The 15,435-nt window shown below is 59.4% G+C and overlaps 1 protein-coding gene across 1 annotated transcript in view; it reads left to right on the top strand.

Moving 5' to 3' along the window:
• The first annotated feature begins 1,037 nt into the window (after nucleotides 1–1,037).
• Nucleotides 1,038–15,435, top strand: part of ADCY1 (adenylate cyclase 1) — a 98,106-nt gene continuing 83,708 nt past the window's right edge. The window contains exon 1 of the mRNA XM_061165573.1: nucleotides 1,038–1,682. Within this exon, the coding sequence (XP_061021556.1) occupies nucleotides 1,038–1,682 (645 nt within the window). The remainder of the gene's footprint in view (nucleotides 1,683–15,435) is intronic.

The raw sequence follows: 15,435 nt of genomic DNA, 5'->3' as shown, positions 1-15,435 counted from the left end.
GCCTTTTCCTTTAGAGTGAGTGTAAGCAGTGAGTCCCACACACGTGCCACAGCAACAGTCCCTCCATTTGTCCTGCTGAAGAAAACATCTCATCACTCGGGCATCTCATCCACTTAGGGCAAACTGCAGCTTCCCTTTTCCTTTCCCTCTCCCACTCCACCCCTGCACCAGCAGCCTCACACCAGCTTCCATAGACTCTATCGCTGTGACTCTAACCTGGCTCCTCTAGCACTCGGGTGGCACTGGCCAGGCTACTTGCGGGCCGAACTTCGGCTGGGGTTTCTGCTCCTCCGATCTCACCATCTGGTCATTGCTTCCACCCCTGCACCCGCTGACGAGGGAGTGGGGGTGGTGGGTTGTAGGAGCCAAGACAGGATTTGCCCACAGCCTGATGTGTGGCGGGTTCTGGGTGCAGAGAGGCTGGGGGGAGGGAGATGTCACGGGTCACCACCTTCCTCTCTGCCCCCGGGGTTCTAGGGCATCCCTTCACCTCGCAGGGCTCTGGGTATGGGTCTGTGGTCAAGCGTGGGCCTCATTTTGGGTTCCTCTAGAATAGAGTGACCCGCTTTTATTGGGGGGTTACATTTGACAAGGTAAGCTGCCCCCCTCCGGGGGAACGGTGCAGAATTCCAGCACTTTTAACGCCCCAAGAGACAGCATAGTGCGTGGCACTGCGTACCAGTGGGGAAACTGAGGACAGGAGGGGCAGGGTGGGCGCCCAAGGTCACGCGACTCCTCGGGCAGCGGGGCGTACAGATTGTGGAGTTGGGGTGCGGGCCTCGCGCACGCGCGTGGGCCTCGCGCGCCCAGGCCCGCGGCTCCGAGCTCGGCTGTCGCAGCGCGGTCGCGGGAGGACCGCGGCCCGGGCGCGGGCGGCGCCAGTGCGCAGGCGCGGCGGGCGGGAGGGGACGCGCTCGGGGCGCGCGCGCGGGGCAGCCGGCGCCCCAACTCGGCCCGCCGCGCCCCGGCGCCTCGCCGCCCGCCCGCCCGCCCGGCGCCCCGGCCGGCGAGGGGCGCGCCCGCTGCATGGCGCTGGGATGGCGGGGGCGCCGCGCGGCCGAGGCGGCGGCGGAGGCGGAGGCGGCGCGGGCGAGTCTGGGGGCGCCGAGCGGGCGGCGGGGCCGGGCGGCCGGCGCGGGCTGCGGGCGTGCGATGAGGAGTTCGCGTGCCCCGAGCTGGAGGCGCTGTTCCGCGGCTACACGCTGCGGCTGGAGCAGGCGGCGACGCTGAAGGCGCTGGCCATGCTCAGCCTGCTGGCGGGCGCGCTGGCCCTGGCAGAGCTGCTGGGCGCGCCGGGGCCCGCGCCCGGCCTGGCCAAGGGCTCGCACCCCGTCCACTGCGTGCTCTTCCTGGCGCTGCTCGTGGTCACCAACGTCCGCTCGCTGCAGGTGCCCCAGCTGCAGCAGGTCGGCCAGCTCGCGCTGCTCTTCAGCCTCACCTTCGCGCTGCTGTGCTGTCCCTTCGCGCTCGGCGGCCCCGCCGGTGCCCACGCCGGGGCGGCAGCGGTGCCGGCGACAGCCGATCAGGGAGTCTGGCAGCTCCTTTTGGTCACCTTCGTGTCCTATGCCCTGCTGCCCGTGCGCAGCCTGCTGGCCATCGGCTTCGGGCTCGTGGTGGCCGCCTCGCACTTGCTGGTCACGGCTACCTTGGTCCCCGCCAAGCGCCCACGTCTCTGGAGAACGGTAAGTGTCGCCGCGCGCCCTCCATCCGGTCTGGGATACACCTGCTCTAGGAAGGGACTGGGAACGCGGGGAGAAGGGTGTGCATCTACCGACTGGGCAGGTGGAGAAACTGAGGCCCAGAATTGGAAGGGGGACGTTCAAGGTCACTCAGGGAATTGGGGACACATTGAGGGCTGGCACCCTGGGGCCGAACTCTTTCCCGAGTTACAGTCCACAAGCACTTCTAGGTGTGGAGTGTGGAGACCCGAAACTAGCGGGCGTGGAGAGGGCAAGGATTGGCCCAAGGTCACACAGCTGGTGGGCGAGCGGTGAGGCCAGAGCTCTGGTCCGACGCTGTCTGGCTGCACCCATCCCCACAGGATAGACAAAAAGTAGGCACGAGGAGCGGGCCTGGGCAAGCAGGATTGCTGCGGGCTGTGCGCTCAGCCCCGGGCTCCTCTCGCTCGCGCCTGGAGCGCGGAGCGCGTGCTGGGCTCGCAGAGTCCCCCTCCCAACCCTGCTGTCACGGGGGATGTGGGAAGCGGGTAAGGACTTTGGCCCCCTCCAGCCGCCCTGGCTCCCATTTGTGGTTGGGGTCTTGAAGGACAGGGTTTGCCAGGGTCACACAGGGCTCTCTCTGGTCCCTCTCGACCTGCTCCGCCTCTGCCGGGATCCAGGCTCGCAGCGCCTGAACTTTGTCACTGCCTTTCCCCAGGGGCAAGATTGTGGTGAGGACCCCATGCTGACTGCTTCTTAGGGGCTCCTCCCCAGCCCAAGGATCCCAGAGGTCTGAGGCAGGTGTCTTCCAGCCTGGTGCTTTTCCGTGCAGCCCAGCCCATCCCACCTAATCTTGGAGGGTGCAGAGGGAGGGTTTTGTTTCTCCCTCTGGTTGCATTTTGGCAGGAGGGTGGTGGGAATCTGATGGGTTGGGAGGGAGCCCATCTAAAGAGAAAAAAGAGGGGAGGTGAGGAGACAGGGGTGAGGAAGGGCAGCTGGATGGAGCTGGCTTTGGGAAGAACAACTGGGGAGGGTTGGGGGGAGTGATGAGAGTCAGACAGCTGGTGCCAGGGCCCCACCAAGGCCCCTCTGCCCAAGGACCAAGGGAGGTGCCCCCAGACGGTGATGCCCGGAATGCACAGGGTCAGAGGGGCCATGGGACCCCCAGGAGTGACACATATTTCAGGGCCCAGAGAGACCAGTGTGTGGTGGGGGCTGGGAGGGGAGGAGGAGGGAGTATATGGAAGGGAGTGGGCTGAGAGGGGCTGGTGGGGTGGGGGGAACAGAGGAGGAGAAATAGAGGTGAAGGCCAGAGACTGTGAGGAGGCAGAGATAAAGAAAAAAAGGGAAAAGGGCCAGGGGGCTGATTGTCCCCAGGGAGAGGAAGGAGGGAGTGGAGAGGGGAGGGCTCCGTTCTCCAGCCTGCCTCCCACCTTGCATCCTTAGGCTTTGAGTGGTGCTTGTTTGACCTTCTCAGGGGCACTCCTGTATCTTTCCCCCCACAACCCTACTATGTGTTGTGTTTACTCCCCCCTCCTCCCAGCCAGCTTCCCCCCAGCAAGGACCTCCTCTCTATCCGGACAGGGAGGGTGTCTCAGTGGCCAGGTCAGCTTCAGGGGAGAGGGGCCCTAAGCTACCTGGACAGGCCCCAGCTGAGTTCTGGTGCCCCCAGGGGTTCAGGCAACTGCTTCAGTGAAAGGCTGTACTATTGTCTCCTTTTATAATAACCAGTGTTCTAGGTAGCCTGTAGACATTCCTTTTAGAGAATTAAAAGATTAAGGGATGTGGGGGGGTGGGGGCAGGAAGAGTCTGTAAAGGTGCCCCAGGCATTCAGAATTCCACCCCTCCCCCAGGATAAGATGAGCTCCTGTATTCTAGGGAGGAAGGGAGCCCATCCTGGACTTAGGTGAATTCTTAGGGAGCAGACAGCTGGGTTTCAGTTGGCTAATGGCTATGACTCCCTGGGCTAGGCAGACCGTTCCCTCACTGAGCCTCAGGTTCCTGTCCTGTCTCACCTTCAGGGCTGAGGTGAAAGTGAAGAAAGTTCATACTGGAAAAACACACATTCAGAATCTTGTGTCACTTCCGAATTGTTGTGGCTTCTTTAGAATGTTGGTATTCAAGTCCATCGGTCTGTACAGGTGGTGGTGATATTGACGGACAGATGGAGATGGATGCAGAGAACCATTCACTGATCGGACTGCATGGTGCCCCCGGGATTCTCCCTTCCAATGAGTAAATTCTGGGAGTCTGTGAAATCTGTCCTTAGTGATCTCTGGAACTTGGTACTTGAGACCGGTGGAGAAGATGGCAGCCACATTTCTGAAGCGTGTTGGTTGCTAGTCATGCTTGCACCTCCCTGCCCTCCTGCAGTGCACTCACCAGCTGATGGTACCACGCCCGCAGGATGGACCCAGGACAGGCAGAAGCCCCGAGGGACCCAGGGTAGAGGCCAAAAGGAGGCAGAAGGGCTGGCTGGATGAGCCAGTCAGTGCCGGGGTGCCGTCTTTGCTGCAGATACGCAGCGTGTCGTGTGCTTGCTGGAGAAAGCCTGTGCTGGGGCATGAGACCTGGGTTAAAGTGTGGGCTCCTCTGGCCTTCCACAGAGGGGCTCCAGGGGTTTCCTGCAGCCGTCCTGTGCTGCCCTGGTGTGCTTTGGGGCTCTGTAGGGCCCAGGCCAGCCCAGATGCTGGGAGGTAGAGGAGAACACAAAGAAAGCCAGACATGTGACTGCACAGCTGAAATATGGGGGGCTGTCCTCCTCCCTTTCCTGGGAAGGTGTGCCTGCTACTGCTTTCCACTGGGGCAGAAAGAGTTTAAGGGAAATGGCCTTATTCTCTGCTGGCCCGGGACCAAGGCCGGGTCCCATAAATATGGACCGAACGGGGTCCCTTCTGTCTGTCTCACTTTCAAGGCCCAATGGTTGTACCTCAGCACAGTTACTTTTATTTAACTGGGTGACATGTCAGAACTGAAGGCATCCCATGCAAGAACACCAGAGGCCTGCTCAGAGCCAGCAGCGGTGGGCAGGCTGCAGAGTCCTGGGCTTTCGAGGGTGGGGGAAGGAGGGAAGCTGGCAATGTCAGTCTTGTCCCTTGCTGACTTACATACTGGAGATGGCTGTGCTCAGGTACAGGGCGGGGAAGTAGAGTCAGGGGAGTGCTTGTGAAGGTCACTGCCGAAGGTCATTGCCAGGGAGTGATGGTGGGGGACGGTGGGTGTCTCTGGAACAGGGTCGCTGGCTCATGGTGCCTGCCCTGCCCCCAGGTGCCTTGCCTGTGGCAGGTGCGGGAGGTAGAGCCCCAGCTTCCTCCTTGTGCTGCCCCTCTGCTCACAGCTCCCAGAGGCCTGCTTCTCAGCCAGGGCGGGCAGGGCTGCTGTATTTTTCAGAAGGGGGACAGCGAGGGTCCACTGCAGTGTGGCCTTCTGTCAGTGTAAAGGAAATATGTTTAGTGCCTCAACCATGGAACGGTAGCAGAAATCATGGCTGTCCTGGGGAAGTGGGAGCTGGCCAGATTTCCGTCCCCAACCGCCCACCCTTGTAGTGTGGTCTGAGCTCTTGAGGAGCTCGGAGTGCTGGCAGGTGGAGCCACGTGACTGCTCTCAGAACCCCTGTGTGTGCTGGCAGTGCTGGCTGCCACATGGGCTTTGGCAACCCGTGCCTCTTGCCCCTACGTCTCCTACTCCTCCTTCAAGGCAGGCCTCGGGGGCATCCGTCAGGACCCGTGTCCCTTCCTCAGCCTAGCCCCTCCTCAGGCGCCCCCCACCCCAATTCTCCCCTGCCCCACTGGCTGGCCCTCTTCCCCTCTTTGTTTAGTCACTGCGTTGTGTCTGACTCTGCGGCCCCATGGACTGTAGCCCACCAGGCTCCTCTGTCCATGAGATTTCCCTGGCAAGGATACTGGAGTGGGTTGCCATTTTCTTCTCCAGGGGATCTTCCCAGTCCAAGGATCGAACTCATGTCTCCTGCATTGGCAGGCGGATTCTTTACCACTGAGCCACCAGGGAATCCCTCTTCCCCTCTGGTCCTCTGCAGGCTCTCCCCACTCCCTCCACCAGACCTTCTCCTGACCGCCTGTGCAGCCCCGCCCCACAGCTGGCCCCTCACCCCAGCGGTGCCCCTTCTCCTCTGGCTGGACTGTTTCCCAGCTGGGGCCCCTCTTCCTGCTCCTGTAACCAGCCTCCTGACCATCCCCACAAGTACCTCCCTCTCCCCCCACCCCCACCCTGACTGGATTCTGTCACCTGTTTGTTCACCTGCCTTGGCTGAGCCGAGCGGGAGGGAGGAGGCGGCTCCCCTGGCACAGGCTTGTCCTGGGCTGGACACTCCTCCCCCAAGCCTCCGGGTGCTGGGCAGGTCACATACTGACTCCCCATCCCCTGCACCTTACAGCTTAGGCAGTTTCCAGTGCCTCTTCCAGGCCTGCAGGTTCACGTCCGTGGGCATCCAATCGGAAACTCCTGAGTCCTTGGAACCTGGGCTCCCAGCCCTCTTGTCTGATGGGCGGTTCCCTCCCTAAACCTGGTCTGTTTGCATCACAGCTGTGTCATCCAGCTCCCACAGTAAGAAGCACCTAGAGTTGCCGACACCAGGGCAGCAGGAACTAGGGAGGTAGGGCCCGGCTGGGGGGACCATCCTGCATCAGAGTGAGGGTTCCCACCTGCTCCCCTTCCGGGGAGTCCTGAGGGTCCCAGGCTTTCCTCTGCTGCCATGGATCCCCAGACTGTCCATGTGCTGGAGTCTGGCCCCCCGGGGGGACTTAGCGGAGGGGCCGGGGACCATTGGAGCAGACACAGCTGTGAAGCCTCTGCGGATGCTCGGGCTGTGGCACCTTCTCCGGATGGTTCTGGGTCCACATTTGGGTGGCAGATGCCGAGCCAGGGGACAGGACCGCCTGCCCTCCAGGGAGTTAGTCTTCGGGGACCCCGGTCAACTACTGGAACTGCAGTCTGTGCTGGGGGGAGTGTGTGTGACCTTCAGAGAAGAATAAAGGCGACAAGGCAGAGGGAGGGCTCGGGGCTGCCTCCTGGGGACAGTACACTCCAAGGTCCCGGACAGATGAGGCCAAGAGGCTGCTGGATTCTGGGGCTGCAGGCAGCTGGCTGAGGGAACGAACTGGTCACTGTGGGGTTGGGGAGGTGAGTGTGGAGGAAAGAGCAGGTGCAGGGGAGGCCCTGGGGTTTGGGCCACACAGAATGTTTTGAGGCTTTCCTCAAGCGGGTCCTGTGGGGAAACGTCCCTACCCACTGCCCTTTCCACGGGCTCCCTCCCCGTGGTTCTGGGGTGCTGCCCTTCTCCCGTCACATCTCTGATGTCCGGAGGGCCCGGTTGATGGGCCAACTGCTCTGTGTTGCAAACTTGGAGCCCAGAAGTGTCCTTGGGCCATTTCCTGACTCAGATGGTGGTGGGTGGGCTTGCAGAGGCGGTGGGGTGGGAACTCCCTGCACGCAAGGCTCCGCTCTAAGCTATGCAGCTGAGGGCAGGGCCCTTACCCTGTGCCTCCCTCTCCTCCGAGGTCGTGTCTGTGGTTGTGTAGGCACAGGGGGCCCCCGGGGACTGTGCCATCCCCACAGCACGGGGCCGGCGCTCAGTGAGGTGGAAGCCGTCTCCTGTCATGCACTCACATGCGAGTACTCACACACACACACAGACACACACCCTTGCACACTGACACAGGAACGCATGCACCCACATGCCGACTCATATACGGGCAGACGCTCACATGCTGCACTGATTATTTTTCCGATTTCCTGGGTAGATGTGTTTTCCCCAAGGAAAGTGGGGTCTGGGGCCCTCCAGCCCCGCGACCTCAGAGGCCAGCCCTTGGAATGAGACCAGGCCCCAGGCTGCACCCAGATGGGGAGGCTGGGTGAGGGGGGCCATGCATGTAGGCCTGAGAGCCATGGGGTGACAAGGACCAGGATCCCCAACCGTCTGGGGCCGTCCCCTCTCTCTGCTGTGTGTGAGTCTCTGCAGGGCAGGTTGGGCTCCCTTGTGCACACGTCCATGTGTGGGGCATGGCATGAGAAGACACTCACTGCCTTCTCCGCCCCAGTGCAGGCTGCCCCTCACTGCTTTGCCTGTGTCCCTCCTGTCCTCATCCTCCTTAGATCCTGCTCTTTCCCCTGCAGCTCCCGACCCTGACTTCCTGGATTGGAGGGTGGCAGGATCTGCTCTGATACCCGAGCTGCTGGTGTTCACTCTCCCTCCAGCTGAGGGAGAGCTTCCTGACTCCCGGTTCTCTGGGTGGGGCTGTGCAGAGCATGGACACAGCTCTGGGGGTGGGGCTTGTGTGTGTACGTGTGTGCATGAATGTGGGCACAAGTGAGTGCACATGTGTAATGTGTGTGCATCTGTGTGGGCATGTAGTTGCCTGTGTGTACACCTGTGCATACGTCCTTCTGTACAGCAATGTGAGTGTGTTCATGTGTCCGTGTGCATGTATTGGTAGCATCCAGAGGCCCAAGTCCCACCCCAGACCTACAGAGTCTGGGTCCCTGGGTTTGAGGCCACCCACTGTTCTTCCAGAATCGAGCACCCGCCTTGTGCCAGGCTTGGTGTAGGGTGTGTGGTCTGAGGGCCCACAGTTTGCACACAAGGATGGAGAGTAGGTCTGGAGTCAGGGGCACTTGCTGAAATGGGCAGGGCAGCTAAGAGGGGGCAGGCCGGGGTCATGGTCCATAGTGATCCTGTGGGCTGTGGGGCTGCTGCAGGCCCAGAACCAGGGTGTCCTGCTATGCGCCTGAGGGGTGCCCAGGTGAGGGGGTGCCCAGGTGAGGAGTGCCCAGGTGAGATGTCCAGGTGAGGGGTCCAGGATGCCCATTGAGGGACTAGAGTGCAGGGGAACAGGTCACCTGCCCCGGTGAGTAACCTGGGTGCAAGAGAATAGGATGCCCGATTAGGGACCCTGGGGATGGGACTCCCACCTGTAATGCCTCAGGAGCTCCGGACAGCTGGGTGCTCCCTCTTGCCGTCCACGCTGTCAGAGAGGAAGTCCTCCCCAGGGCCACATTCCCAATCTGAGAGCAGCTTTGTGTTTTGACTCTGAAGGACAGAGTAGCTCTACCAGAGCTCAGCTTTCCCTGTGCTGAAGTAGACCCTGACTTCCGGGAGCACAGCTTACTCCAGGGGATGGATGGGCCTTGTTGCTCACACAGCAGCTCATCTGGGGCCCAAGGCACCACGTGCCCAGGCTGGATGTCAGATGCCACACTCTGGACAAGGAGAATGGCCAGCTACAGAAGGGCCTGGGTGCTGAAACCTGGGCTGGGCCTGGGACCCTGGCCCCGTGGTCAGCCCTCCTGCGTGACCTGTCATCCCATGCACTGTCCCCCTACTGCCCTTCTCGGCAGCTGCCCGACGAGCTCCTGGGAGACTGCACCCTGGGTGCCTCCCACATCTGCTCTGGCAGCTTCATGCCGTATATGAGCATCTGAGCGAGGTGTCTGCTCTGGGACTCTGTCCACTGCCGCTGGGAGAACTGGGTTGTGAGCACTGGTGGTCAGGATGGAGGGTGCCCACTGAGAGCCTCATGCTGGAGTGATGTGCTGAGTGATGACCTTCTCTGAAAGAATGTGTTTTTCTTGGTGCCTTTGCCTAGTTTCCTTATGTGAGAAACGCTGTCGTGTTAAAGGAGTGTGTTGCCTTCTGAATCATCCGTGGCCAAAGGGATCTGAAATGTGTGCTCTTTGAACTTGTTTTGCAAGATGGCTGCTTTTCCAAACACACTTGCCCTGCTCTATGGATGAAAAGCTCAGTGAGCACATTTGGGGAGTCTCTGGTGTAGTCGAAGGATCTGGAAATATCTCTGCTACTTTATTGTGAAGCAGGTTTTATCTGCAGGAATCACAAGTGGTTCCTGGGCCCTCACCATGTCCCTGGAGGACCCTGTGCAGTGGGATCCATTCCTGAAGTCCAGTTTGTTCAAGGGTCAGAAATGAGCAGTGAGGTGAGAGCCTCTTCGGGGCTAGAGTCGGTGTGTGACCCAGTCCATGTGTGCACACGTCTGCACTGTGTCCCTCCCCTCCCACCCCACCCCGCCATGCCTGGCTCCCGCCAGCTCAGCATGCCCCAGAAGCCCTGTCACTCCAGACACTGGGACATACTGATGCCTTGCCTCTTATGTGCCTCTGTCAGTCGTGGAAAAGCTGGATCCCGCCCCACTGCCCGACTGATGACAGATGCGAGAGTTGGGCTGCAGTCTTATCAGGCCTTGTCTGAGACAACCTGGAGAGAGGTCGGGCCATGCATGTGGCAGTGCAGGTGTCTCCCTGCACCTCCCTCCGCCCCCTTCCAGGGGTGTGCCAGGGCCAGGCCGCCTCCCAACCCACGTGCCCTCTGTTACTCATTCAACCAACACCAGGGCACCTGCTGTATTATGAGAGGTTCCCGGATCCATCGCGGACCTGACAGACTGAGGCCCCTTGAGAGGCAGCAGCGGGTAGGGGAGGTGACAAATGAGTTAATGATATAATGTACTGGAAGATAGTAACTGCTGAAAGCAGCAGAAGGAAAGAAATAGAAAGGGCCAGCAGGAGAAACCGGAAGCCAAGGTGGAAGTCTGTGCACTTTTAGCCAGGGGTCAGGTAAGTGGTTTTGAGAAGGTGACATTTGAGTGGAGCCCCTGCAGGTCAGGAGCGCACCAGGCATTGTGTGGGAAGGGGCTTCCGGCCCAGGGATGCAGGACAGAGGCCCAAAGCAAAGCGGGCCAGGCCGGGGCACACGAAGAGGACAGGCTGTAGGGCATGAGCCACAGAGAGCTTTGGGCCCAGGGAGACTCAGGACTAGGGATTTAGAGCAGAGGACCGTCCAGGAGCCTCGAGGGCCAGGAGGGGCACAGGCTTGGGTTAGGAGGCAGCTTGGCAACCAAGCAGCGGATGGCAGGAAGGGCGGTCAGGGCCCCCTGTGTTGGAGACAGAGCCAGTAGGATTTGCTGGTGGTGGAAAAGTGCTGTGGCCTGAGAGGTTTCCAGGGGCCTGGATCAACTGAGGCGGGAGAGGCTGCTGGGTGAGTGCTGGCTGCCACCAGGGGTCCCACCAGGGCCTGTCCCATGCAGGCTTAGCCCAGCAGGAGACATGCATGGACAGGGGAGGGGGACGGCTGGCTGGGCCAAGCTGAAGGTGTCGATTTGGGGGTCTTTGGCACAGGGATGGGCTCCCAAGTGGAGTGTGGCTGAGATGCTACAAGGGGTGGAGTTTGGGGTAGAGAGGGGTCCAGATGTGAGGCTTGGACCAGAGGATGCTGGGGAGGGCGCCCATGGAGGGGAGGTCATGGCCTGAGCAGAGTGGGCTGGACATTGGGACCTGAGCCTGGGTTCAGGATGTGAAGGTGGTCCTGACCTGGTCACAGACCACCCAGGACAGCTGCAGAAGGGATGGAGGCTGGAACTCCATGGGGCCTTTCCAAGAGTTTTGCTCAAAGGGGAGAAAACTAGGCAGGCCCAGGAGAGGAAGAGAAGTCTCATTTTCAGGAGAAAGAAATAGTCGTGAGTTTGAGAGCAGTAGGTCCCAGCTGGAAGGTAGAGGGGACCCTGGGGGCATGGGCAATGGCTGGGTCGGGCAGAGAGAGGGCCCCGGGGGAGGAGGGACAGGTGAGGATTGGGATGGAGAAGCACTCTGGGCTGCTGGTGTGGAGTTGTGCACTCACTCCTAGGAGATGGCCAGGCAGACGGGCCCAGGCGTTTCCTCTAGCAGTGTGTGTGGAGCTGGATTTGACCAGCCCGGAATTTCCAGAGTGTGAGGGGCAGGAGAGTGTCCTGCTGGGCCATAGAGTTTCAGCTGGAGAAGAAGAGAGCTCTAAGGGCAAGCCTTCCAGGGGCAAGAAAGGTGCACATGGGGTTCCTGGCAGGGCTCAGGCATCCAGGGCCACATGGGCTGCAGGGGGTCCTGGATGCTGAGGCCAGATATGTGGGGGAGGTGCCCTGAGGCAGGAGTGAGGGCGGTTACAGGGAGGCCAGGTGGTGGGGCTGCTGGGTGTGCCCTGCCCTCTGCAGCTGGGGGCCCTGCCCTTCCTCAGGGCCCCTGTGTCTGTGGAGTGAGGATGCTGGTGGGGGTGGCAAGGACCTCTCAGTCTCCGGAAGCGTGTTCCGGGCTGTGTGGTACTCAGCTTCCACCCCAGCAAGGACCCTTCCCCAGGCTCAGAACCCTCAGCCTGTCTCCCCAATCACCACTTCTACTGCTGCCGGTGTGAACCAGCGCCCTGTCCAGGCCACGCCTGTCAGCAGGTGACCCCTGGGCTTTTCTTTTTTATTATTATTTTTTTACCCCTGGGCTTTTCTCTGCCTTGTCACCCTCCTCCCTGGTCACTGATTAGGGAGCCAGTCTTGAAACTTCTCTGTGCCCTGTGGGGCAGGACCTGGGCCTCTTGTCACTGCTGTGCTTGTCACCTTGGTCCCTGTTCGTGGAGTGTGTGGGAATTGAGTGGGGGCAGGGAGCCAGATGTGCTGGGGGCTTTAGCATCATGTGGACGGCCTCCTCCTTTGATTTCCTGGGGGAGGATTGGCAGGTTTGTGAATGCGAATGCAGAGCATCGGGCAGGGGAGACCCCTATCTCTGCTCCACTCTGCCTGCTAGACTCCAGCTGTGGGGCAGGCCATGGGGCTCTTCTTCGTGTGAGTGGCTCAGATGGTGTTGACGGGCAGCCAGGTATGCATCCAGCTGGGCCTCGGTGTCCCTGGGGATCACTGTGGTCAGAGTAAAGGGAAGGTGTGAGGAAGATGGGTGTAGAGGGGGTGGCAAGGTGATCCAGCTCACCCCCTCTCTGCTACTGATTTTTCCCTTGACCAAACTGCCCAGCCTCTGCCAGCCCTTCTGCCCGCTGGCCCTCACCTCTCCACCCAGACCTCACTGGGGCCCTCCACTTTTCCGTTTCTGCCACAGGCCACCTGAAAAGCCCTGTCTTCCAGGCTCAAGTGTGACCTGTGGCTTCATGCACCCTGTGCTCAGCTGACCTTGGGTGCCTGGCCCCTCAGGTGGACTTTGTCCTCCACCTGACGGTGACAGCCGAGGGCTTCACTGCAGGGGTGCTGGGCTGGAGAGCATCTCAGAAGAGGCATCCTGTGTGTTATCTCGTCTCCATGTTCAGAACCTTAAATTGAGGCTAGGATGGCGTGCAGAAGCCATGAATGATTAAGGGTCTACTGGGAGATGAGTGTTTTGTGCAAAGACTCACTGTTGTTTAAATTTTTAGAAACCTGTCCAGCACTGTACCTGTGGGTGTTTTAAACACACTTAGTATGTGTTTAAATATTGATTCTGCCTGCCTGTCTGCTAAGTCACTTCAGTTGTGTCTGACTCTTTGCAACCCTATGGACTGTAGCCCACCAGGCTTCTCTGTCCATTGGATTCTCCAGGCAAGAATACTGGATTGGGTTGCCATGCACTTGTGCCATGCACAGCCCTGAGGTTGTCCCCTTCAGAGAATCTTCCTGACCCAGGGATCGAACCCATGTCTCTTATGTCTCCTGCATTGGCAGGTGGATTCTTTACCACTAGCGCCACCTGGGAAGACCAAGTATTGATTCTACCAATGTGCAACGTATTGTTTGATATACGCTGGTCTTCCTGGTGTCACCAGAAAAGTGCCTTCATCAACAGACTGGCATGAATTGATCCCAGAACACAGCAGATGGTCCTTTAGACACAGAAAATACTGTCTGGTACCGGGGCCCAGTGCAGCTGCCCTGGGCGCACCAGTGCTGGCCCCCGGGCCTGAGACTGACTGGCACTGGCCTCAGAGAAGCATTTGTGTTCCAGTCTTGCATCTGGTTAAAGCATGGATGCTCCAGCTCGGGGGGCACTCAGATTTGAAGGTGTTCAGGGTCACAGTGAGGGTGATCAGGGTCACATGCAAGGTCACGGGGAGATGATGAGGTCATGGAGATGTCAGGACCTGACTTGGAGATGGTCAGGTCACATGGAGATACTCAGGGTCATATGGAGATGGTGAGATCGTGTGGAGATAATCAGGGTCACAGGGAGATGATCAGGGTCACATGGATTTGGTCAGGTCATATAGAGCTGTCCAGGGTCACATGGAGATGGTCAGGTCACAATGCGATGTTCCAGGTAACGGCAAGCACCATTTTTATTGGACTTTTGGCTGTTCTCCTAGACCCCTCTCAGGGTGGCCGTCCCTGTCTCTGGGGGGCAGAGGTAGGATCCAGGAGGTGATTTGCAGGAGAGTGTTGTGTACACAGTCCGTGTTAGGTGTAAGCGTGTGTCCATCCTCTGCCAGGTGTAAGTGGATGAGTTGTCCCTGCTGAGTTTGCTGGGAGCTCGCTCCCCTCCTGGAGGTTTAGGGAGATGACCACTGGGTGCTGGGGTCCTGTGGATTCCAGTCGCTTGGCCTGTCTCCGTGTCCTCCTGTGAACAGTTTCCATGTCTCTAGATGGATGTTACTGCCAACTGCGACCTCCCTGGTCTCCCTGTCCTTGTCCCTCAACTCTCCCTGTTCAGGCCACCTTGCCCATCACTGCCTGGACTCTGGAAGGTGTCCTCTGATCGTGGACTGCTGTCCCATCTGCCACTGTGTTTGTTTGTCCTGTGTAGTTGTGTGTGACATCAGTCCTGGGTGGGGAGTATTTCGGGTTAATCCATGAGGCGCAGTGACACTCAGAACCTGCAGGAAATGCTGGAGTTTAATCAAACATAAAATCATCCATTTTTACAGTGGCTGTGATGGGGGTGGGTGGGTGCAGCAGTTTTATAAACACTGCAGCCTCTCAGGGAGGTGGGTGGGCGTCCTTTCTGTCTCAGTGGCCTGGGCGCTCCAGGGGGATGTGCTTGGGTCCTGCTGGTCAATGGAGGGCACCTCTGTCTGGCCCTGGGCCCTGAGGCCACGAGAGGTAGGTACAGGTCAGCTGAGGAGGCTGAGCAGGGGACATAGGGTTTGATCCTTCCCCAGCCCTGCCACTCCGTGTGATGTGACCTTCATCTGTCGTGGGTTCCTGTGGAGTCCCCCGAGCTCAGTCCTGAGTAGTCTGGACTGGACTTGCATTTAGGCAGGTGAAAGCAGGAAGTGGTCAGACACTGCGGTCCTCAGACTTCCTGCCTTAACTCCCAGCCTGGGCAGAAGCTGCCCTGGAGGGGTCCTTCCTGGCCGGGTCCCTTTCTGCCTTCTTGTCTGTTGACATGGAGTGAGAACTGGAGCCATCAGAGGCTCTGGACACTGCATTTTGCTTCATCTTCATACATACAAGAGTTCACTTCGTACCCAAATGCCATTCTTCCTATTTTGTTTTTAATCAACTCGCCTTCACTCTTTTTCTGCAGAGCTTTCCATGTTGCCTTTATGGGAATAACCACTCTGTCTTCACCTTCAAAGCTTCTAGGTGTAGTATTTCCTTGGGCTGTTGTAATGAAGTGCCTAGGCTGGGTGGCTTAGACCACAGATGTTACTTCTCAGAGCTCTGGAGACTGGTCTTTCCCGAGGCCTCTCCTCGGCTTGTTGATGGCTGCCTTCTCCCTGTGTCCTCACACGGCTGTCCCTCCGTGTGTGTCTGCGTCCCCATCTCCTCTTATAGGGACACAGTCATGTGGGATTGTTGTTGATACTGTTTAGTCACTAAGTTGTGTCCGACTGTTTTGTGACCCTGTGTACTGTATGTAGCCTGCCAGGCTCCTCTGTCCATGGGATTCTCAGACAAGAATACTGGAGTGGGTTGCCATTCCCTTCTCCAGGGGATCTTCCTGACCCAGGGATCGAACGCATGTCTCCTGCATTGAAGGCGGATTCTTTAGCAGTGAGCCACCAGGGAGGCCCCTCATGTTGGATTAG

Source organism: Dama dama, chromosome 18 (genome assembly GCF_033118175.1).
Source record: "Dama dama isolate Ldn47 chromosome 18, ASM3311817v1, whole genome shotgun sequence".
Classification (NCBI taxonomy): domain Eukaryota; kingdom Metazoa; phylum Chordata; class Mammalia; order Artiodactyla; family Cervidae; genus Dama; species Dama dama.
The sequence above is the reverse complement of the archived record's forward strand: the minus strand, read 5'-3'. Positions and strand labels throughout refer to the sequence as shown.